This window comes from Ochotona princeps, chromosome 6, assembly GCF_030435755.1.
Source record: "Ochotona princeps isolate mOchPri1 chromosome 6, mOchPri1.hap1, whole genome shotgun sequence".
NCBI lineage: Eukaryota > Metazoa > Chordata > Mammalia > Lagomorpha > Ochotonidae > Ochotona > Ochotona princeps.
This window is the reverse complement of record NC_080837.1, coordinates 55,063,051-55,089,235: the sequence shown is the minus strand read 5'-3', so window position 1 is coordinate 55,089,235 and position 26,185 is coordinate 55,063,051. Positions and strand designations below refer to the sequence as shown.

Here is a 26,185-nt window from a genome sequence, read left to right as displayed (position 1 = left end):
CTTGCTCCCATGCCTGTATGTCCGATGCTCTCTTTAACTAGTGTTCTGCCCATTTCTCATTGCCTAACAAACTCCTACTCATCTGTCACCAACTTCAGAAGGCTTGAGTGCTTTTCAGCACATTCAGAGGGGTGCTCTTTAGTTCTCCTTCAGTATTTGATCTATGTGATGCTGTTCACGCCAAGATCTGCTAGATCTTCTTTCCCACAAATGTTTGCAAGCTCATCAGAGACAACAGCTATGTACAGTGAAATTTGTGATCTTACAAAGTATTTGAAAGTTTCCTTGAAGCGTAAATCACTATAAGACACAATGTCAGAACATTCTGATAGCTAAGCAAGGTTTGTTTTTTACATGTAATTTTCACTAAACATTTGCACATAAGGGAAGGGTTGAAAGAAAGAAAGGAAGAATAAATTCCAGGTCCTATAAATCCACCAGGTTCTACTATAAATACTTCAGAAAGCAAATGGAGGAGTCATCTTTGTAGCACCTTAAGGTGTTATTACCCATGCTACAGACAGGAGTCTATGTGCTCAAGTATGAGGCAAGACAGCAAGCTAGACAGCAGGGAGAGTTTTGTCGCTTCAACTCCCCCAGCTTCCTCTTTTCCACAATCTAATATTCAATTTCAAGTACTCTGTACTTCTTCAAGCCCACAACCATTGGTAACAAAATCAAATCACACAGAAAGTTCTATTGTCTAGGGCAATTTCAAGATTATTTAGTGCAGCCATTCTTGGATACCTGACTTTCTTGAAAGCATCCCTGCTATAGCCACCTATACCTTCCCTTGTAGCTAAGAGTTCTAAACATCCTCCAAACATGACTAGCACTATTTGGAAATTTGCTGATATGCGCATTATTGTTTTTTACTTTCTTTTCTTCTAGTGTACAGCCACAAAAATCTTTTTTAACACAAAGTCTTCAGATACATATAGAAGTCATTAATGTCCCTTTTAAATCATGTGCTTCTAAAACTACACTCCCCTATGATTTCTACTTTGATAACCAATCCGGTTATTCTCCTCCGATTTCACGCAGCAGTACATTTTTTCACTGAAACTGTGGTATCTGAGCAGTGTAACTTTTAAATGAAGAAGACTATAGATTCTTTATTCTTATTCTAGATCCTCTATCATCTCAAGGAAATAAAATATTGAATTATTATTTGAAATATCAATTCTTTATTATATTTTCTATTCCACTTAGGTTCAATTCAAACTCTTCTGTTTTGTGCTAGCTTTCAAAATTCTTACAACTCCTAAGTCAATCTCCCCATGTGATTTTGGAGTCATGATTTCCAGAAATATCATAAAATAATCTGTGGTAGTTCTTTGAGCCATATCTTGCACTGACTAAATCTTGAGCACAGACAGCTCAGAATATAAACAGAGGTAATCCTGAATTACATTATAATGTAACAGTATACAAGTCACGACCCATGAAAAACATATAAAAGTAAGTTCTGGAAGCAGATGAAGGAAGAAAATACGTATCTAAAGATCTGGAAATTAATCTTTTCTAAAGTATCCTTCCAACTCATCCTGCATCATTGCTAAAGTAATCCCAATTTTTTACATTATAAAACAGAACAGCATGACCCAAAGTATGTTTGGAGAAATGTCACCTGCATGAGATGTTAGTATATATTAATGGGAAAAATAAGAATTACACATCAAACTAAAATAAACTAAGATATTTCAAGGCCTTCCAAAGTCCAATATGAATCGTTATCTTTCAAACCTGACAGATTATCAAAAGGATCCTAGAAGGTATTTTACAAAAATCACAAATTGCTGAACTGCAGCCTCTCTTCTCTGGGTTGAGGCCCAAGAAGGCATCTTGTGAGCCAGAGATTCTGAAACTGCAAGCCAAGGAGCTTCTTTGGAGAATCAGCGAGACTTCACCAGGAGTCAACTTTCTTCACAGAGAATTTGCCAACACTTTCTAAGTATACACATTTTAAGCAAAACATGCTAGAGTTAGTACTACATCTGACTATGCAGAAAAAGAAAGCATCCTACAGATCCATTTTTAATAATGAAGTACCAGGAGTTTGGAGTATACCTTTATATAGCCTCAAACTTTAATTAAGTAAAACAAACACCTTTTCCAGTACAATATTTTACCTTCATATCCCAAATATTGTTGCTTTTTCTAACTCCATTTTTAAAAAGTATCTTCTATAGCTAAAAGGCTTAACCATGCAAAAACATGTCTTGGGAGTATGACAACATGTGAACAATTATCCACAGATTAAGGCAGATGACCCAAACTGACAGCATGGTCTTCAAAAGTAAAGGTTTTGAGGGAGTGAGTTGCTAAGATCCAGAGAATCTTCTGTAGGGCTAAGTACAGTATAGCACCCTAGTTACCTTCACATTTCCTTGACACAAAATTCATGGGCCAAACTACTAACACTATTCTTCTTTTACTTACAAAAATGCTTAATACTCCACCCAATGTCTAATTTGGAAGAGCAGACATTAAGATTGGAAACACGAATACAAACTGAAGCAAAGAACTGAAGCTTGACGACACACAAAGTCACAAAACTTTCACACAGAAGTACTTTGCTCTCTCAAGAAACAATACGCAGCTCTAAAGACACACACGTACATCCACTTACAAATCCAGCACACATACACAATTGTTCTGGGAACAGCCAGTTACTAGACATTGCGCATCAACTAAATAGTGCAATTCATCTAAATTATTACAGCACAAATCATACTTGCCCTCCCTTTCTCATTAATATTCTCTCAAGGGATGGCTTTCTAAAAAGGAAAAAAAATAATTTCATAAGCATCTCAGAATTCCAAGGTAACAAGAGTCAGATATATAGCTTTAAAAAGCATTTATATGAAAAAGATTAAGCATATAAATTTTTCTTGATAAATCATAAGCAAGTTTCTTTTTCTTTTAAAGGTACCTGTAAAATGTGACTTCCCAAATGTGCTTCAAATACTTCAATGGCTAGTGCACTGGGGCTTCTCCTTCGTTGTGCACCTATAACTTGAAAAGAAAGAAAAGAAAAGAAAGAACAGAAAGGAGAAAATTAAGTTGGAGCTCTGATTGCATATCTCCACCTTGATCTATCTCTAATTACTTCACTACTTAGTTACTGTATCAATCAAATTTGAAAGAAAACATCAAGTAGTATTAATTTCTTGTTGGAGCATAAGCACACTCTAGATTGAGTTTGCAACTCAGAATGTCAACTTCAAGATACATTAAGAAACCACATCCATAAATTAACACTTATTTCATTTCCATTTTGATTCCTTTTTTATAAACAGGGTAAAATCTGATGTTTAGATCCCTTTTTATATAAATCCACGAAGTGTGCTTCTTAAAATTAAGGCTTTGATGCTTTAAAAGCATCTATACACGGCTGTATCCCATCCCAAGGGAAATGTGAACTATTTTCTCCAGGTTAGAAACAAGTCAACAGGAAACATTTTGCATTTTCCAAATCAACAATTTGATCACAATTTAGTTGCAACAGATCATAAATATTTGCTGTAATGTTGTTTCCCAAAATGGCTGGATGTCTTTCGGAACATTCATGTGTGATTATGCCACCGAATGGACAAGAAGCTCAGGTGGCCCGAGCCTTCAGCCAACACAAGGTCAGCCTCCCAAGGCCAGCAAGTGTGTGGTATCTGCAGAGTTCTGTTCTCTACTGTCCTTGCTGACAAGCTACATATGCTCCTGCTGACACATGTCACTCCACGAGCCCACTCCGTCCTGAAGAAAATTGGACTTAATACTGGATTAACCTATAAAAACCCAGAACTTATATGAAGTATCATTTTGTATTTAATTCTCTTCTTCTGGGTATTTCTTCTTTCCTATTTGACTTCTCAGATATCCTAAAAAACTATTTGTTTCACAGTGATTTATGACAGAAGGCATGCATATTTTTTCCATATTTCCAAAAAGTCAGTGCCTCACATCTTTATTATTTTCTGCAAAAATTTTCTTATAAATTTCTGTTCTCTCAAGCTTAGATGACACTAATTGAAAATAAAAACCAGAACCTCCCCATTTCCTTCCTTTAAAAGGCACTTTCACCTAGTTGACAAGGAAATTCCAGCAAAATGCTGCTGGGATAATTCTGTTTCGTTTCAGTTACTAAGTCGGTCAGTTGGATCAACAGCTTAGTAGAGATTATAATAAAAATGCACTTATGATTATTTTGCTGTGCAAAAATAGGGAGTTCTCAGCTGCAGTTGTGAATTAACACCTGCCATGCTGAAAGGCACTTTGAAAAGAGCCTAAGTGTTAAGTATCATGATTACCAGCAAGAGGAAAACAAAAGAATGATTTTTTTCCAATAGGGAAATTTATAAAATATAACTAAAGAGTGATGATTACCAAGGAAAATTCCACCTGGAATGGAATTCACAGATCTTTATGCCCAGCCTCCTCATTTGCCTCAGAAGCGACACATACCGCAGACATCTTCAAAGCAGGAAACTCAGTTTTCTAACCCAGTGTGATTCTTTATTATGAGTACAGACACAGGGCATCAATCGGGCATCTTCCTTCTGCCAAGGGCCATTTGGTTATTTAAAACAACATTTGTGAGCCACGCAGAACTGTCAGTCTCAAAATTAGCCTGCCATATCGATTTACTGAATTTTGAGTCCCACCTGTGGCTGCCTTAGCAGAGCCAGATGAGATGATTTCCCGGGTCTTACATGGCCGTGGGCTGGATGTTTGCCATCCCTGACATCAGATTTTAAAAATCCAAATATTCAGACATACTTAAGACAGCACTACTGCATGTGCTGTGTGTGTATGTGTGCTTCTGATTAATTTCCTATTCTAACACGCACATTACTCCCTTCAAAACTCTTCTGGCATTTTTGATAATGCAGCTGTCTTGCTGAATACTGTTTTCAGTTTCCAGAGTGTTAATTGCACATTATGGTAGCTTGGTGTGAATGATCCCACATGAATAAAATCTGCAGCCTTTTTTTTTTTTTTTTACGATTATGGGGGTGGGTGGCTTATGGGAGGGAGAGGGGAACGTTGAAAACCTTTCAAAGTATCCACTCTGCTTTTCAAGCAGTAATTAGGACTCAGAAAGCTCCTTATTAGTAGTTCATAATTGGGTGGGGGGACACTTTCAGGGCTCCCAACCGCAAAGTTCAAAAATAAACCACTGCACCTTCTTTAAAAAATTACACTAACTTTAGAGCAAAGACAGGATTAAGAGGGGAACAGGAGAGCAGTAGCCTTCACCCTTTAGGGGACCCTAAACCACGACAGGAAATCTGAGGAGAGTGTCTGGAAGGCTTGAGAGGCAAGCTTGGGGAACCACAGTTGAACCACAGTTCAATGCCCTCTACAAGCAGCAGGGCTGCAGTGCTTACTCCAGCCTAACCACTGAGGGGCTTTGTTTGCCTGCATTTTCCCTATGACCGCTTGGGCTTTTTACTGAATTGTCTTTCCCCACCTCACATCCCTGAGTCCTACCTGCCTAGCTGTTCTTTTTTCTTGCGCGCCTCTAGACATCTGAGTGTGTATCCCAAAATGTGCTAGGATAATATACAAGTGTCATGTAGGTAGTTTCATGCCATTCTACTCCACGGCAGTTTTATGGCACTGGAACTTCCCTTGATTTATATGTTTTGCACTTATGCAGGTGATGTGGAACTGTAATGACAGATCCTAATTTTATAACCAACATAAATATGTTAAACAGGAACCCATTATGCCCCTGGTTGGAGCCCAGCTTTAACTCCAACATTATTAGAAACTGAATAGATATCAAACATGAACTTCATATCTCACGCTTACCAATCACATCTGGCATTTTGAGAATGGAGACAATAGTAACTCAGAAACAATGCAAACAAAATTATGTTGCTTCTCTATGTTAATCTTTTTTTCAGTATCATTAATTCTTAAGAAAAGCTAAGGATTCATTTCCTCAATGAGGTCTACCATTCTCAATAAAATCCTGCTTTGTTTATGAAGCTCTCTCAGAATTTAGTATTTTGGAAGATGACAGTTTCCCAAACCATCTGGTAGCCCACATACAATATATGTTTATTATTGCCAAGCAGGTCATTGTTTCATCTTGTCTACTGACTTGTTTTTGACATTAAAAGAGACTACTCTTTTGAAATCTAAAATCGAATGAAATAAGCAAAATTAACCAAATTACACACACACATGCACACACGACACTGCTACATAAATGGAACACATAATTTCTTGTCTGGGAACATGATGTCACCAATTCAGCGGGATGTAAGAGCTGTTGAAAATTGAAAAGCCTATACCAATGATTAAAAAAAGAAGGAATCATAGTAGCTCAATGTAAAAATCATTTTAGTATTTACTCATTGCAGTTTAGTCATTGCCTATTTGGTGTCGATGGTCCCTCATTACATTAAGGTAAATAGCACTACTAACTCTGACAAGCAGTCCAAAAGAAATTTCTGAGCTATTTAAAATAAAATAGGCCTAGCATATAATTATCAACAAACACCACAACCTTACCATCACGTTTTACAAGGGCTAAAAATGGACACACCATTTTAAGTGACTTTATAAGGAAGTAAACTTTAAGTGGCTTTATAAGGAAGAGATAAATAATAGTAGGATTTTATTTTTAATTTAAAAGTAATGAAATTCTGATTTTTTCTTTGAGAAATCCAAAACGACAGGACTAATTATTTGGTCCATGCTGTTGGCTTAAGATCCAGTCTGAGAGATGGTCCCTCAACAACGTCAGCAAACGCATTCTAAAATGGACTTTCCAGCATCAGTTAACAGTGGCCTTTGAGAATTCATTCAGTGCAGGGGAGACAACCCCTCTTTTGGGAAAGAGACCACACTCCCAGTCACAGCCCCAGCCAGTGCTCCTCACCTTCAGGATGTACGAACACAAGGTAGGCTGGGTATTAGTGCTCAACTCGAGTTTGACCTATTCAGCAAAAGGTCAGCTTGCCACAGAAGAACGTATCATGAAAGAAGCTGGACAGCTCAGTGGACATCCTAATGAAGTGGGGAAAAGTCACGAGCTTAACTTGCCTCATCTCCTGCCTGGCCCTTTCTGTGTGTAACCAGCCTTCCCATCTCAGCTTCCCCCAACACCATGCATGATGGGAAAGTAGATCTCTACTTAGGTGGGTTTTACTGGGGTCACTTACCAGTGAAGGGATCTCTTGTAAAATATATGTAAAAGCAGCGAAGAGTGTTACACAGTGAGAAATGATTTGCAGTGGATTGTTCCAATAACAAAAGTCACCTTGAAAACAGGGAAGCCATTTAGAAATGCTTCCTCATCTTCTTGCACCAGGACTGTATGAGGCAGCACAGTACCAAAGGCCAGTGTTATCTGACTGTTCTGCTGGTAAAAATTTCTAGAACAAAACTATCTACCCAGCAAAACAGTGCGTTCCAACCAGGTCGCCTCTGAGGGCCAACGATCCATTCCTATACTACCCTGGGGTTGATGGGGGCGGGGCGGGAAGGGAAAACTAAAGTCTGTGGTTAATGGAATCCCCAAGACAGCACTCCTGGGCTTTAGCCCTTGGACTAAGCAAAGTCAGGGTCTGGCAAAGCACTGAGCAGAGAATGCTTAATGAGTCTTCCCACAGCTACCAAAGAAAAGAGAAGGGATTTTCCCTGAAGAATCTCAATTAACTTCCCTCATCATAGGACCAAGGAGGCCAGGGAGGCTTTCCCAAGAGCTCTAGAAGCTTATGTGGTAGGTGTAAGTTTGTGCAAGCATATGTGTGTGTGCGACTCAAGCAAAATAAAATTTTCTATGTTGTACCTTAGGTAGGACTAAGTCTGCATCCTGAAAGTGGTACTTACAGCTTTGCCTATTTTCACAGACCACATCCTTTCAACGCTAAACTCCTCAGTGTTTGGGCATGCCTTATACACTGGGCAATTTCAGCTTTCAAGAAGAGGCATTCAAGTTTTGCTGGGCACCCAGGTTAACCCCAAACAGTGACTCTATAATCGAAGGTGTGGAACTAAAAGCACCACATGGGGAGTTCCCATCATGTAAATACCTCCAAACAAACAAGAGTGATTTCCCAGTGTGCTTTCCCGAGGATTCGCTTCTAGCATTTAAAATGTAGACTAACTGCTGACCAGGGAAGAGAAATGAGGGAAAGCCTTGTTAATCAGGCCTGTGGGAATCTGATAAAATGTAATGAAAAAGATCCTCTTATATTCATGGCTAATACATTTGAACTTATTTTTAAATTCCTATTTAGAATATTTTTAAAAACTAAAAAAGAAAAAAACCCCTCATCTTTCTAATTCACATTCTAGAGCCTATTAAATACTGCATAGTACTACCAATCTAGACCAAAAAAAAGGGGGGGGGGGGAAGGTGAGGTTTGATCTAATAACGTAACAGAAATTTTAGGAAGTCTTATGCTGATTCAGAATTCTTTGCAGCAATACATATTTAAATTTCTTCTGCAGTTTAAGTATGGATTGCATGCATTAGGGGAAAAGAATTAGGAGATAATATGACTGTGAAAGTTTTAATACTTGTGAATGAACTGCTGAATTTGGAGGAAAGAAACCACGGCTGCAAAGAAGTACATTTGAAGTGCTTCAACTAGCCACGAACTGAGGGGAATGTCTACAAGTTACAACAGATCTCCCTAGCCAGGAAGGGTCATCACATGATCTGAAATTATTTTTTAACAGTAAATGTTACTCTTTTAGTATACAGTTTTCTGCATTTGTGTCTGAAAAAAATGCATAAAAAAGGTAGCTGTTAGCAAAATCATGATCCAAGATGTTGCCCCTTGTAGTTACCTACCTCTGGTCAAAAATAGCAACGGCTATGTCCACCACCCTGTCTGCTCTCCTTCCTGATGTCACTCAGGTGGAAGCCTGCAGCAGCCACTGCTCTACCTCAGACTTCTTTTCTTCTAGCCGTAGGGATTTTGAAAACTTCTGTTTACAATCGTCTACACCAAAATGGCCAAGATCTCCATGAAAAACCAGGTCCAAAAGGATTTCCTTTTAGTACACAGTGCCCTTGTTAAAAATTCACTATGTCCAGGCTACCTTCTTCTATCATGGAAATAAATGAAAGCCCCTAGGCAGAGACTTTGTGCATCTGCAGCTGGATGAATGGGGAACACAGCCACTCTCCAACAACCTGGTCATCACGGTAACAAACTATTGTACGTTCCTCGCCCAGACAACATTCCCAATATTAGTACTTCTTGGGGACAGCTTGTCCCTCCCCTTCACAGTGGGATTCTTTAGGCAGTGGTTCAACTGTTCTCTGGAGTGACAGCACCTGAGAGCAGCAGATAGCCCACGACCCAGAGGAGGAATCTCAGGACAATGCAGGCTTCACCTACTATCAGAGCTGAGGCTTGGGAACCAGTGCACAGACAGAAATCATCAGAAGATCCAAGGGAGCTGGAAGAAGCCCAACAGACAAGGACATGCCATGTGCTCCTGATATTCCCAGTCCAAGGAGGACTTTCTTTGAAAGGGTAGTTAAAGCACAGTAGTTCCGATCTCACTTTAATTTTCCCACAATGACTACATATAAGAAAAGGACACTTTTACAGTACTTGACTCCTTTAGGAGTTATGAGACATCTGAGTATTTTCTGAGTACGTTCAGTGGCTTTGGAAACTTGATGGTACAGAGATGGTTTTTGAACATCAAGTTGGAAGTTAGCTATTTCCTTCTCTTTACACAATGGATACAATGGAAAGCTCTTTTTTCTTCCTTTTTAAAAATTGTTAGTTACTTCATGGGCAGAGCAAAAACACATAGGTGGGAGGGAGGAAGGGGGGAGAAAGAAAGAAGGGAGGGTGAAAGAGTAAGGGGTTAAGAGCGATATGGAGAGAGGGAGAGCTTTCATCTGCTGATTCACTCCCCAAACTGCAGCAACTGCCAGGGTACCAGGCTTAAATCAGGAACTGGGCATTGTGTGGCATCTACCACATGGGTAACAGGATCCTAGGCACTTGAGTAGTGGGGCACTGGAATAGAAGTGGCACATCCGGGACTTGAGTTGGTTCCCATTGGGATACAAGTGTCACAAGCAGTTTCTTTATCAGCTATGCCATAATGTCAGCTCCTGCTTGATTCTTTACACAAGATGAGGTTACAAAACAACAACAACAATGATCATTACAGAAGAAAAAGAAAAAGATGATCCTTGTCTCTGGACCCCCAGGCAGGGTGACCCCACCCATCCCCCACCACCCTCACCCCTATTGTAGGAACACTTTGAGAGCAAGATAGTATAAAAGGGACTTACTTCAGAATAAAGCATACAGAACAGGAGGATCTTTGAGTGGCAGAGAATCTAGATTTTTATTTAACATGAATCCAGCAAGAATATATAAACTAATTTATTCTGGCTCCAGGGCTATAGCAGCAAACACAGATTGAGGCAGGACCCAGCTGAGTAAGACTGAGAATGTTGAGCAAAGCTATCCTGCACGCTGCAGTGGACATTAAAGATACCTGCCCAGGGTCCAAGTTTGACCTTGTTGTTGATGTCAGATGGTGCTCAGTTGTCTGGGGGACAACCTGCAAAAAGAAATGCTTCTTCCATTCCAGCACAAATCACCTGCTCTGTGTGCACCAGGTAAGAACAAGCGGTGGCTCATGAACAAAAGCCACAGTCCACAGTCACCTATTGCTCCCCAAACACAGTTCTCCAAGGGAAGAAAAATATAGGGATCCAAGGGATCTAAATATAGTACATCAGATGTTTTAATACTTGCATTTGGACTAGTAGAAGCCACCTTCCCCATGAATGTTCTAAAAATAGGTTTCTGAGCAGTCCAAATTTTTCATGGGGGTTAGATTTGCTATGCTTTGTGCTTCCTGGCTAGGAGGTAGATTACTTTCATTTTGCAAAAGTTCTTAAAAGCCTTTCTGAAGAGTGCTGCTTGACAGCTGTCACCCCTTGGCATCTGGAAGCTACCATAACAGCAAGGGGCATATTACCACCCAGGAAGAAAGAAGGGGTAAGGTGCCCTGTGAATTGGGCCAAGGAAAGTTGAACTTACTGGTAAAAACCAAGAGATTCACATCTGTTACCTTTTTTCCCATCTGATCCCAAAGCCTCATGCTATGACATTTGTAACATCTGCTACAAATACTGAAGTAAATCAGGCACAGCCTTATTACTTCCAGTCTAATGCTCCATTCATCCTTCGGGCTTTCCTCGGCCACTGATATAACAGGGAACTCAGGAAGCAGCTGGGTTTCCACGGGAGCGAGAATGCAGTGTCTCTCGCCTTCTCCCTCGTCTCTGTCTTGTTTAGCTATTCACACATTCAGTTATTGTCTCTTCCTCTCTATCTTTCCAGCCCCATCAATATTTTGCAGCAAGCTCTGAAACTTTATCCCTGCCAAACAGTCAGCAGATAAGGAGTTCCACGAAACAGTGGGGTGCTGGTCTAAAAGATAAGAGGCTCTGCTTACCACAGCACTTGCTACTAAAAGTCACTCAGCAACTCCAAAGCTCAAGAATGTTAGGCAGTGGTGTTATGGTCATTCCTCAAAAATTTAGGGGAGCATTTATAAACATTAACTCCAGTGGACCTACATGTTAGACATAATAGCTAGGTTCCTGCTATCATCTAGGCAGGTTGGCAGAAGAAAGCTAAACAGCACCCATGCAAAATATTTGTTTAGCTTTCACTCTGCGCTGAATGCTGTTTTAGAAGATATAAAAATGAACTTCCTGTCACAGCCTCCCTCAGCAGTCTTCCCTCTCCACTTTCCTCATATACAGAAGGAAAAAGAAGATTGGAAACAGTTGTCTCATCCATTTCCCCTACTCCCCAACCCTCCCACCCTAATCAGTGGTCCATACGAGCATGCATCCTTCTTCACTATGCAAAGCTTATAAAAAAATTTAAAAAAATATTACAAAAAATGACCTTCCGTGTGATCAATCTTGTGGTGAGACAGACACAATGTAATAAATGTGCACATATCAACTCTCAACTCAGGATGGGGCAGGTAAGTGGACTCAGAAGAATCCCCCAGACCAGATACCACTGGAACCGGAATATGGAAAGTGAAGTCGCTTGGTCAGTCAGTTATGATGATCAAGACCTTGGGATCCACTGATCTGACATGAACATGACATGATCTACATGAAGGGCAAGGAAACATGAAAGGAGCAATACAGGCAAGACTCTGGGCTCATCACCTTGTCCACCTCAATCTGCTTTTTCTTAAGCTGTGACACCAATGAACTGCCTCACTTTCAGCAGCTTGCAAGCCTGGGACCCTCCCTCACTGTGCTTTCTCACGGTATAACACTGCAAGTGAGCAGTCAGGTGATTACACCTCTGATGGCCAAGGCGCCCTCAGTGCCGCCTATCCTCTCCATGGCACTGCTCCTCCCAAAGCTCCCATCAAAACCTCTTAGACACAGACACATCTTTAACCCAACTTGGCACTGTATAAGGCAACTGAGTCACCAACCAGATGATCCTATCTGAACAATACTGTGATGACCAGGGTCCCTTCTGATGGTTCATTCTCAGGATGCTGCTGATTTCCTTTGTAAGGGGTGCAGGGGCAGGGATGGGTGGATAACAAAAGGGGATTATGTTATCAGGGGATGTCTAGGCACAACGGAAAGGATTTGGGTTCTGCAGTCTGACTTTAAATTCCACATTTACCTCGAATTAACTGAGTGGTCGTGGAAAAACTAGGATCTAAGCATCTCAGTTTTACATTCTGTCAAAAGGGTCCATGCCTTTGGAACATGAGGACACAAGGCATGTCTTCCCCTCATCCTCTCTGCCCTACTTTGGCTTTACTCCTGGAATTTACTTGTATATGTCTCCCTGCTTCACTAGCAAATCACATTCACAGGCCTCAGCAATCATTCTGTGAGCTGCAGTTGGAACAGGACCCAGATCAGAGAATCCTTGTGAATCAATTAAGACTCTTGCCAGCACAGCGCCTAGCCCACAGGAGGCTCCAGCACATGTCAGCTCACTCTTCCTCGCTATGAAAGGCAGAGGCAGGGCTGAAAATGACTTCCCACAATAACTGTCTTTATCCCAGTTTTAGCAAGAATACTAGGACTGTCTTACCCTGTACAATGTCACCAGCCTCTATCCTTCCTACTGAGTAATATCAAATCCAGCGCCTCACCACAAACCCTGCAAGCCAATGCCAATCAAAGCCTCAAACCAGCGCAAGCATTTCACACACACTTGGGCAAACAGCCAGCCATTCACTGAATGTCAGCAACTGCCCACTGAATTTTCTTTTGAAGGATTCACTCATGCCCTATTCTAGCAGTAATTGGCATTTGTTATAACAGGCTGAAAGTCTCCAACACAGCCACCACCATTGCTGAGCAAAACTCACTCTCAAAACCTCACCAATTTCCTTCTTTTTCCATATAGATAAATGTTCACCCAGTGATCAATGGTAATGGAGCAGGAGCTAGCTCTTGCTTGTTAGGAGAAAGTGGGCTCTATCAATATTGCTGTTAGCTTCTTGGGACCCCCAGAGATCACGGAGTAGGGGAAATTACAAACTAAGACAAATATGTTCAGGACACTTTAAATACTTCATGGAGAACAGAATTTAAAAATAATTTTTGAACAAAAACATTTTGAAATCCTCAGGGGAAACATGTCTTACAAATAAACAAGCCATGGGTTTCAAAATTTTCCTGAACGCAACTTGTTGATTTCTACTTTGCCATAAAGTTTCTAAAATAATTGAAGGCATAAAGACTTAGAAATGGACTAAAAAGATTCAGAATTCAGAATATATCCAAGCATTTCAAGATTTGCCTGAGCCTTTCTTGATTAGAGGTTCTGAGTATTGCTCTGTGAGTAACTGAGCTGTTTCAGTGAACATTTTGTTTCTGAGGTAATATTCAAACCTGAAACTTTACACACACAACTGCAAAAAGTCCAGAGCCACCCACAAACCGGTGGTCAAAAAGCTGCTACTTTAGACAGAAAGCAAACATTCACACGTACCCTGAGCCATCAGCAGGGCTGAACAACTGATTCATTGACTGAAAGAGCAAGTAATCAAATGAATACTCAAATGAATGAATGCAAGGAGATTCAGTCAAGAGAATGCACGGCTACAGCAGACACTTGTATTCTGTGTGGAGGCTGCGAGACTGGAAGAAGCAGCCAGTTAGTTGGTTTATTCACAAAAATTGCCTTGTGGAATTATCCACTGCTCCTCCCCTTCTAAATGCAGACCGAGGGAGGAAAGGAAAAAGAGATAATGAAGGTTTGCAAATGAAGTGGGTACAACTGTGCAATCAATCAACATTTTCTGAAAAAGAATCTGCCTCACTTGCCAAAAATCTGAACTGAATAACTGAGCCAGAATTCTGATGAGAGCGGACTTTGCGGCTAGCCAGTCATTTTCCATCGTCTTCCAGCTGTCTTGCTTCCTTTTTCCAGCAAGCAATGGGTCTCTTCAGCATAGAGGGTTCAAGCATGGGAATTTATTTAACCACAGTCACATGCATGCTCCACGTTTACTGCTTCAGTAAACCCTCACTGAGGGTTTCCTTTGTGTCAGGTGTTATGTTAGTTGGAAAGGATATATAATTCAATGATTTAGATACTTGTTCATTGAGGATCTACCAAGTACCAGGTGATAGGACACAGAGGAGTGAACAAAAGCAGCACAAACGTGTCTACAGGGAGGCAACATTACAGAGAGATGGCCCATCAAACAGTAATAAACAATAAAAACAATAATAATACAGCCATCCACAAATGAGACACAGTATGTAGAATGTAAATAGAAAGGAAAGGGGAAAGAATTGACTGGGATTTGTGGACTCCACAGAAAAAATCACGAATGGCATATCTAAGGAGATAACATCTGCATAGAAACATGGGTAAAACAAGTCCAGGTGATAGGAAGTGATAGTATAAAAGCCTAAGGTTGGAAGATGCTTCTCAGATTGGAAAAATGGCAAGCAGCCAGTAACTTCAGGCAACTAACAGACTCTGGAACGGAAACAGAAACCATAATGAAGTAATGGCGTTTCTGAAGTATTCCAGGAAAAAGGGGTATCTAACTTGAATGAAACTGAAGTTCATAAACCTGAGCTTTAAATGAGCTTGAAGTTTTCAGACAAGCCATGGAGTAGTGGGAATGGAGCGAGTGTTGAGATAAAGAGACGCATCATGACACAAAGTGAGCAAGACAGGAAATTTGTGCATAGAGCAAATGCAGAAGACACCTGATGGCCAAGTCACAGATAGCCTTACAAACACCACAAAGTACTTACAGCTAAGCAGAGCAGTGGGAATATATTCAGGAAGTTTTAAAAGGGAGGAACATGAGCACCTGTTATGTCACAGGGCAGCAGTACAGAGGGCAGAACAGATTCTATAACAAAGGTGAAACTGTCACCTTTATATCCTAGGCAAGAAGTGATGAGGAGTTGATCCTAATAAGTAAGACTACAAAGAAGGATTAACTTGTAAAAGAAAGTAGCAGGATTCGAGCTTTGGGACTAAGAAAGAAAAAGGGAGAGCCTAGTATGAAATCCAAAGACCGGGTTGAAGACAGTGTAAACCACTCTATCGCATGCTGCAGTAGGACACTTTGGAAGGGAGGAAGGTGCAAAGGAGATTGATGTTGAATCGGAGAGTTCTATAGGACAAGCACATCAAGATGTCTAAGGAACGTGAATCTTGAGAGTGTGTTCTTGACAGAGATGAGGTCATGGGAGCAAGTCAGGAGTGGACAGGTGGGAACAGAAGCTGGGAGAAGGCCAAATGGTAGGAGAGCTGCAGGCCTAGCCTGGGAAAAGACAGCACAGACTCTGAGAATCAAAAAATCACAGAGGTAGAAAATGGAGAAGAGGTAGTAGTGTTTGAAGTTGGAAGAGAGCAACAGTTTAAGGAAAAATTCGCTAACTCTGCTGGACATCACAAGAGCGCACTGAAGGACTGGGATGAGGTCAGGAGAAGTGCCAATGACAGGTGAAACACACAGCACACATACTTGCCACTGTGTCTCTAAAACTCTGGCAATAAGGATAATAGGATGTCAGCTATATGAACAGAAACTGCATGAGAATGAAAGCTATATGAGGTGTTTTTCAGGGAAAACACCCCTGGACAGACAGTTTTTCCCAGGTAATGTGAGGGCATTTATATCCTTAGAGGAAGATGTTTAGAAAACAAAGTTCACAAGATGGAGGGACAGATGCAGAACCCTTAAAGCAATTTCAAAGCTAAAATCTTGGTGTTTTATCATAACCTACTAGCCTGGTGAGGTGGCTCAGTTACCCCAGCAGGGATCCAAGCCACAAAACAAGTTATTTTGGATGATGGTTAGGACCCATAATGACCTATCATCCAAACTCAGAAATGTATGACCTTGCATCACAAAGCTCAGGGAAAATGGAATTGAAAGGCATTTATATCATTTTTTGAAACCATGAACATATTTTTTCATAAAATACATTTTCTATAAACTTTCTAGTGATCCCAATACTTCAATGTGAACAGAGTCTTGAACCCCATTGTCTGTTCTTAAGCCATCACTGATCCTATGAAACCTCTGGTGCTACTCCCTTCCCCCCACACACAGTTCTCCATTCTGTTGGTACTGAAGGCTCCACAACTTGGTTTTCCTTACTGTGTAAATTTGGAATCATATATTCTTTCCAAAGATACAAGTCTCCACTGCTGGCAACTAGAATGTCCTTATTCCGGGTTCATGAAGACACAAAACTCCACACAGGCAGGTCTCCAAAAATGGCAGCAGGCTAATTAAAAGTGCAAGACTTCATTCTAGGACACAGTTTTGAAGCTTCCTCCTCATTCCTTATTACCACAATTGTCCATCACTCCACTCACCAACAAGGATGCTGCCCAGTGGATAAGGCAGCTCGACGCCTCTAAGAGTCGTAAGTCAAGCCTGGGATTACCTCTCAAACCCCTACAACTCCTGGATCACAAAGGCATTAACACATTTCTCTCTGGCATTCAAGACCCATCAAATATCCATAGGAAAATTGTTCAAGTAATGCAATGCTAAAATATCCAGGCAAGAACTAACAGAATAGTAAGCAATCAAAGGCAAGCAAAATACCTTTTATTTGCAAATACACGATAGAAAAGGGAACAATGAACCTCACATTCCTGCTGCCTTATATAGTGAATTTTAATTGAGCTCACAAAGAAGCCACAACTGTCTGTGTGAGAAGGAGGCCTTCTTTACCAAGCAATATTTCTTACAGCAATAGTAGCCTCACTTTAGCTAAAGTTGAACACTACTGTTTAAAACAAAAGAGGGGCCAATGCAAAGGTTCAACTACTTAATTCTCCCCTGTTAATTACTCGGATCCAATATGGGCACCAGTCCATCTCCCGGCTACTCTACATCCTGTCCAGCTCCCTGCTTGTGGCATAGGAAAGGTATAGAGGATGTCCCAAAGCATTCAGACCCACATGCAAGACCTGGAAGAGGCTCTTGGATCCTGGCTTCAAATTAGTTCAGCTCTGGCCACTGTGCCCATTTGGGCAGTGAATTAATGGATGGAAAATCTTCCTGTCTCTTCTTCTCTCTGTAAATCTGCCTTTCGAATAAAAATAAGTAAATCTTAAAAAATTAAAATAAAACAGAGAAAGAGATCTTTTATACCAACTTCATCCTCAATGTTTAGAAGAAAATACCAACAGCTTCTCTTTCCTCCCTCAACTTGCCTTACCTTTTCTCATTTTGCTGCAACCCCGTTCACTCTGGTGTTTTCAGAATCTGAAAAGGACTATGTGGTCACTTTATTTTCTTGAGTTGACTCCACTTCTATTCACTTACACACTTCTGTGATTTCATTTTTTCCCCTTTAAATGTAACTCACAGTTGAGAGAAAATAAACTCTGCAGAGCTATTTATAACATTTATTCACTTCATGGACTAATTTCACTGTTTGAGCAAGAACCTCTTTCACAGTATCAAAATAGGGCTAGCTCCGTCACTTCCAATATCGTTCACAGGATTCCAATGGTTTTATTTCGGTCTTTAAATATTTAAGAAAGGTCCTGGCACCATGGCCTAGTGGCTAAAGTCCTCACCTCACACGCTCCAGGATCCCATATGGACAGCCCCACTTCCCATCCAGCTCCCTGCTTGTGGCCTGGGAAAGCAGTCGAGTATGGTCCAAAGCTTGGGGACCCTGCATCCATGTGGGAGACCCAAAAGAGTATCCAGGCCCCTGGCTTCGGATTGGCTCAGCTCTATTCATTGTGGCCGTTTGGAGAGTGTATCATCAGATGAAAGATCTTCCCCTCTGTCTCTCCTCCTCTGTGTACATCTAACTGTCCAATAAAAACAAAACTTTAAGAAAAAATATTTAAGAAAAGAAAAAGATGAAAAAGATGGGGGAGGCAACTGTTTGGTTTAGAAAACATCATTCATGAAATCAGGAAACTTTATTTCTACTAGTAGCTCCTCATTGACTAGTTGCGGAACCTAGATAAGACACTTGACATCTGAGTCTCAGGTTTCCCCATCTGCAAAATGAGAGAACAAGATTTAAGGCAAGATTTGAAAGCCAATAGGTGTGACAGTTTTCTAGCCACATACCTATCAAATAGCAAGGAAACTGAATCTTGATTTTTTTAACCTCTTGAAGCAGAATGAAAAACAGTGTGCTGGTAAAATGCTGTTTGATGAGGAGGTTTTTAAAAATGTCATCAAGGTGGTGCTATATAATACAACTTGTCTGTCGCGTCCTAGGTTTTGTGATCAAGGTTCAATTAGAAACATTGCAGCATGATTTGGCTACTGGAAAGATAAGCATATTTGTATGCACGTCAGAGTGGTATTCAAAGATGAATGAAATACCTAGGACAAGGACTGTTCAGAAATTCTATGGAAAAATGGAATGCAGAGCTAAGTTTATCTTGACATGAAGAATTTTTAAATCTACACATTGCACAATTTCTCATAGTATTCTCTTTCCATGAACTTCTGGAGGACTCCCACAGGCATGAATTTCAAAATGTTTTATATGAAGGAAAACTCATCTTTCAATTCCATGTTTCCTGAACTTTCTGAACTATTCACGTATAGTATCCTGTGTTCAGTAAATGTGTCTCTTTCTTCTTAAAGTTATATATTTGATAAACTATTTGTTTTTGTTTTCTTTTGAAAAAAATGCCTATTTTGTAGTGCAAATCCCATGCCATGACCTTGTTTAGAAGTATCTTAGCATTTAAAAAAATATTTTAGACTAGAGTAGAATGCTGGATAGTCTGAATTTTCAGCATAAACATTTCTGATTAATAAACCAAGGAAGGTGGTACAGTATGGTTGCTGTGTGCAAAGCTTCATACATATGTGTGTCCAGACATGCATACACACGTGTGCAAGTTTCTATACAGTCCTTTCTAAATACACACTTTGTGCTCTCAGTGTCCAAGAAAATAAATATGTGGTCAATATCATGCAAGCTGATGGAACCATGACTGCCTTCCACAGACATGATGCTGAAGAGCTCCCACCGCACAAATGGGAGCAGCATTGCAGGAGGGCAAAGAAACCCAACTGGCTCACCACATTCAACCTTTCTGTTCTTCAGTCCTGCTCCGTCATGTCACGTTGGCTGGCAGACCCATCCAGAGAGCAGGCATGGTTGCTGCCTGGCTGCAAATATTTGATTATTGACTAGTGAATATTTCCAAAGGGCACAACAGACTGCTAACCAACCCCTCGGAGATAACAACGCAGCAGTCTTCCCTGTTTAAATGTGTCAGGGATGAAGAGAAAAGAAAGCAGATTTTTGAATTTTTGAAAACTACATTTTGGCTGGGGGGTTTTAATAAAGTCTCCGTATAGACCCATCAAACGGTGAGCTTTGCAAGCCTGTATAGAGTCTATTAAAGGGGGAATAAGGTTCATGAATTTCAAGCTTGGAGGGCTCTAATTACCTCATGCTCAAACTTTAACTACAAAACTCAGATAAATTGCTGTACTAAAACCATAGCCGATCCTCCACCTGATTTGTGCCAGTGCATCTAAAGCTCAGTGAGGCTGATCCCTGAGAGCTTTTTCAAATCAGTCCTCTGGGACCATGTTCTGGACCTGTCTCTAATGAGTATGTGCGGATTACTTGGATGTTTTGGTAAAGCTACCCGGTAAATTAGTCAATCTGAAATTTTATTAGCCGCAAAGCATTATAGCAGTCAGTCATATAGGCCAAGAACACTGGGGGAATTAAAGCAGTTTTAAGCATCTATTAGCCAAGTACCAGGAATCGGTTTCAGGCCCCGGCTGGTCATTGTAACAATTCAGCTAATTGGCTAATAGTTACAGCTGTCTCTTCAGTGTATTTATTCTTGGAGATGTGACCCCTTCCTGAACCAATTTATGTACACCCGGAGGGAGGTCTTATATTTATTCTAGTTCAATATAGGATTTGGATTCAAAAGGTGGGGGAGAAGCAAGTCTGTATACATAAACCATGGTGTGAGACAGCTAGCCCTGAGCTCCTGTTCTGACACACAAGTTGGGATTTAGCAAATGTGGGAGACAAAGGAGAAGGTAGAAAACAAATACTACACTCTGACATTCGGGACACCTGTACTTTATCAAAGATGCACAGCAGAGAACTGTGGATTTCCCTCTGCCTAGCCTAACATTTTCTCCATGGCTATTTATCTAGTTACAAACTTTTATAGATGTGAAATATTTTAAGAAGTCCTTTAGAAATGGCCCGAGGTAATTTCAAACTTAACAGACCCTGTCCCACCAGAGCTCATTACAGTGAATTTTATAACAAAGTACCCTCTACTTAATTTTCAGAGCCAAGCCAAGCGTACGAGAAATGCAGCTGCATTAAGTGCAATTAATGGTATAATAAAAGCAGTGGAGGGCTGTTTAACACCCAAGAACCAGCAGTAAACACCAGCTCCATGCTCTCTGATAGTCAGTGAAGTATCAAATGACCTGGAGTGTGAGATTTCCCTAATGAAGGCACCACCTCTCAGCTGCTGGAGAGAATTCTGTCCTTCCCCAATTCCACCCAGAGACTACACAAAGGGATAGAAAGGGATTCCTTCCAGTCACACCCCTGGTATCCTTCCTCCCTCCCCTAAGTAGGAGGCAACGCAACCAGCTGCTAGTCCCTTCCATGAGGGAAAAAGACAAACTCAGTTCTGTCGAAAATGAGTCGAACAGCAAGTGACTCACAATGCACAAGATGATGTGGTTTCACAACAAAGTTCATTATTAAATGACAAAAACAAAATGGGATCCAATCAGAAGAGTTGTCAAACTCCCAAGTAAGTTTGCTGTTGGGCAGAAAGAAGTAGGATGTTTGCAAAAATTTTTTAATGATAAAAGAAAATCATCATAGATGTTGAATATGAGATACCTTTAGCAGCAAGTAAAAATACTCCATGGTTGATAAATCATGGTCGTTAGATGATTCATCAGTCAATCAGTTTGCTAAATATAGTATTTAGTCATCCAGGTCTAGAAGGACGATTATATAAACTCATCTTACACAAGTTATTAAAATCATTCTTTCATGAAAAATATTTTGATTATAACTGTCTCTTAGACTCATCTGAATGTAGAGTCCTATTCTTGGATAGAACTGGTTTTGAATAATATCAAGAAACTAGGAAATACATTTAAAAAGTTGTATTTTAACTCTAAAAATCTTTCTACCAAATCAAGTTTAAGAGTATTTTTCATAATTACAATATTAAAACCTGGTAGGCCTAAAGAGATCAAAGTTCTAGATAATCCCCTAATTTCATTTCACTATAAACATACTTCCAACTTTCTTCATTAACACAATTTTCCTCAGGGTTTTTAAAAAATATCTATTTATTTTTATTACAAAGTCAGAGATACAGAAAAGAGGAGAGACAGAGAGAAAGATCTTCCATCTGATGATTCACTCCCCAAGTGACCACAACAGCCAGTGCTACGCCAATCCGATCCAATGCCAGGCGCTTTTCTGGGTCTCCCACATGGGTGCAGGGTCCCAAGGCTTTGGGCCGTCCTCGGCTGCTTTCCCAGGCCACAAGCAGGGAGCTGGATGGAAAATGGGGCTTCCGGAATTAGAACTGGCATCCATATGGGATCTTGGTGCATTCAAGGCGAGGACTTAGCCACTAGGCCACGGCGCCAGGTCCTCTCCTGAGGGTTTTTACACTCATCTTGGTTTCTTCCGGTTCTAATGATGACTCTCACTTGGAAACATTAATGAATGAAGAGAGGAAAAGGTGTGCGTATGTGACATAAGCAACAAGTGTTTCATTAAAATGACCTCTCCCTATATCTGAGTATCTGGGCTTGATTCATGGGTTTGACTCCTGACTCCACACTTCTGCCGATGCAGATTCAGGAAATACCAGTGATGCCTCAAGGGATCGGTTTCCTGCCACACAATGTAGACCAGACTGAGTTCCAGGTTCCTTTGTGCCTCCCTGCTAGAGACTGCTGTGGGCATTTAGGCAGATGAACAAGTGCTCTTGCTGCTGTCATTAGAATTTCTATCTTTGTGAAAAAAATTCTCTTCATTCATTCATTCATTCTCTAACTTCGCTATTTTGATAAATACATAGAAACCTTGGCAAGAACAAGAGGGCAGGAGAGAGAAAGCATGAGCCAATGCTGTGAGAACAGGGAGTACCCAGCAAACAAACAAATCCGGTAGGAAGTAACTGGATGAATCAGAACTTCCTCTCAAGAGAGGCACTTGAATGACAATCAAACCCAGCCTTTCTTTCCCAACAAACTGTAACCCTGAACACCTCCTTTCTAGACAGAAAGAGCTCTACATCCCTAAAGATAGGCGATCTGTCATGAGCTGTAATGAACCGATTGGGGGACAGGTGCACATGTAACTGCAGGGACATGAGAGGAACCTCAAGATATGATACAGTTCCTGGGCTCCAGGAAATTCTCGAATGCTACCTGAACAAAGGACTTTCTGCAGTAGAATTCAGCTGTGTTTTATAGAATAGGCCTCTTCAAAAGAGAGAACATCAGACATATTTCAAAAAAAGTAAGTAGCTTGCCCTGTTTCTGAATGATCTAAGAGATAGATGAAAATCAGTCATTTGTGTTTACAGTTTCCAGATGAGGAATCTCAATACTAGCCTTCTCTTCATAAAGCTCGTTCATGATGCAATTGTTTTTGTGAAAATCAACTCTAAAAGTGCCTCTCTCTCTACATAGGGCTTACATCAATCTACGATATGCGGACAACATTCCATTTACGAATGGTTTATGCCTATGAATTCCCTATGGCAGCTTCATCTGCTGGTGTTAAGGAGTCACTTGGGTTGGGGAAGGAAGGCTAAGTCTGAACAACAGGAAGAGAGCAGGTATGGAAATAAGGCACTCTTGGATATGTTATTTATTCACTATATCAGACAAGTTACGTAGTTTTACAGAGCCTTGACTTCACTTGCTCATAACAATTTAATTACATAAAGCAGTGGTATCTTGGACTGATTACAGATCCTTTCACAGTGGAAGATATCTTAGGAATAAGGGACCTGCTTGAAGCACAGGGTTCTCCTGGCTAAATTTCTACTGTTTCAGTTTCTTTTGCTCTCTTGGTTCAACTAATATCACCTTTAATTCTCTTTATGCAAACCCTACATTTCCATCTTCAATCTTGGGGCTGTACTCACACAGCCTTTACCCAATGAATAGCTAAAAGACATCTTGTTGTGCTCTGAGTTAGTATAACATATTTTATACCTTTTCAAGCATTTACATTTCTTGTGTGTGTCCACTCCTGCAATGTGATTGCCCTTATTTATAATTCACAAAACTGATAGATACTTTTGAGTAGTCTCACCAACAGGAAAAGAGGAAATGAGAACGAACCTGGACCCAACAAATCCCATGAGCCACTGCATCCTCACCCCCAGCACCTATGTCCCATCCTGCTGTCTACATTCCAAAGACAAATGCTAATGTGGCAAGGAACGTAGTTAAATTGCAGGCTGAGCAAAGCCCTTCAAGGTGTCTGTCACACCTGCTCCTCCATGCCAGACCCTGCAAAGACTGCAAAGAGGACAGCAAAAGAGGTAAACGAAATAGCTGATGCCATCGAGAATGAGCAAAAACCATGCAGAAAACAGACACCAGAGTTGGCACAGGACCGCATATGCTGGAGATGTCAACTGACTGAAGCATATACACATTTAAAAATATTCATGAATTTATTTTCACCTATTTGAAAGGGAAAGTGAGAGCAAGAGTGCGAGGTTTTTTTTTTTCCCCCCAGGTGTTGTTTCACTCCCTCAAATGCTTACAAAAGGTCAAAGCAAAGCCAGGAGCTCAGAATCCCATTTTTGACTCCTACGTGGGTGGAAGGGATCTAAGCACTCGAGCCACCCTGGCTGTTTTCAAGTGCATGAGCAGGAAGTTGAATCAGAAGTGGAGCAGCCAGAACTCTTAACCTGCATTCCAATATGGGATGCAGGCATTTGCAAGCAGCAGCTTAACCTGATGTTCCACCACATAGATTTCAAGGATACTTCCGGTGACTGCACAGATATTATTCACTTTTGTTGAAAAGCAAATTTTTTGCTTTATGTTTTAAAGCTATGCTGTTAGCAAACAGTACATTTTATTTTTGCTTGGGGAAAATGGGGACTATGTCAGTATCAAAATGCTCCTGAAGCTACACTGATTCCAGCTCCGAGAGAGTTCCTCTGGGTGTCCCTGTGATTGACACACAGAGTGACTTGGGCCCAAGTTCACACACATACCCTCTTCACTCTTTGCTTTTAGCATAGACTTAACTCCCTTAAACCCAGAGACCATTGGACCTAAGTTTCCAAAATTTGTTAGATTGATCATCCTGTCTGTCATTTTCATCTCATTTCCTGAAAGTCACAGTTGTTTAACAACATGCCCAGGGTGAAATGTCAACCACCAGTCTTTGCTTCCCCTAATCACAGTACTGAGGGAATTCTCCCCCAGGTTGGACAGTGGCTTTCTGGTTCTGTGTCATGGAAGACTACAGTGTGTATGCTGTTAATAACCATCTGCCCCTTCCAAAAAATGCAACAACACAAGGTGAAATAACAAAACATTTTTTTTATGTTTTACCATACTTGTTTAAAAAGTGGATTTCCCTCAGTAAGTAAAAAAAACTGTTACAGAGCCATGTGAATAAATGATGCCCTTTTATTTTTGCTTTATGCCAGGAGGAACCAAACTGTATTAAGAAAACTGGCTAATTTTTCACCTGCCAGTGCCCACATTGCATATGGGCATTGGTTCATTTCCCAGCTGCTCCACTGCCCATCCAGTTCCACTCCCACAGCCTGGGTAAGCAGTGAAGGATGGGCCAAAACCTGACATTCTGCATCCAAACGGGAGACCCGGAAGAAGCTCCTGGCTCCAGGATTTGGATAGACTTAGCTCTGATCATTGTGGATATTTCCGAAGTGAACCAGCAGATAGATAAATCTTTTTCTGTTTCTCCTTTCTGCAAATCTGCCTTTCCAAAAAAATAAGTAAAATCCTTAAAAAGACAAGAAAACTGGAATTTGGATAATGTGGAGGAAACTACTCTTTATGAACATGAAACTCCTTCAAGGTAGGGATATTTTACCTCCCATATTCTCAGGGAAGGATCAGAATGGAGATACGGAATAATCTCAGGACAACCAGGTATGTATGAGCCTGAGGAAACACTGCTTCTAGGTAAAAAAGAGTTGTCAACATCATTGATGGAGAATTATGTGAAATAATCATGATCTGTCCAACGTAGCCCTGCCCCATACTACCACCCAGGTGTGGTGATAATACTCCCTCATGTCTAGGACTATAAGACATCCTGCATCCAGAAACCACAAAGCATGAAGGGAAGCTCAACGTTATCCCTCATTTACATTATGGAAATACAGGTTTTGTGGGCCCAATGAGGAACCCAAGCTCCATGTACACCACCCCCAACCCCGCCCTGCCCCAGGAAGAAACTCATCAGCTATATCAACTCAAATTTTAGGTTTCTAGCAGGTTCCAATTTTTCTGAGGATAAAGATCACAGTGGAAGTTATCCTAACCCTGACTCCACATTTCCCTAACCACCACCTCCAGTCTCCCCATAAACATGATAACAATTCATTTCAAGCAACTGAGTGGCCAGTGAAGAATGAAATGACATTCCAAGAAGCAGTCTCAGAGA

General features: G+C 40.7%; 1 protein-coding gene across 4 annotated transcripts in view; it reads right to left on the bottom strand.

The window, feature by feature from the left end:
- Positions 1 to 26,185, bottom strand: part of NPAS3 (neuronal PAS domain protein 3) — an 830,044-nt gene that overhangs the window by 419,551 nt on the left and 384,308 nt on the right. For 3 of the 4 annotated variants that reach the window (XM_058666321.1, XM_058666323.1, XM_058666320.1), the window contains exon 3: positions 2,936 to 3,018. In XM_058666321.1, coding sequence (XP_058522304.1) covers positions 2,936 to 3,018 — 83 coding nt within the window. The remainder of the gene's footprint in view (positions 1 to 2,935; positions 3,019 to 26,185) is intronic. The other variant, XM_058666322.1, reaches the window with a different exon arrangement.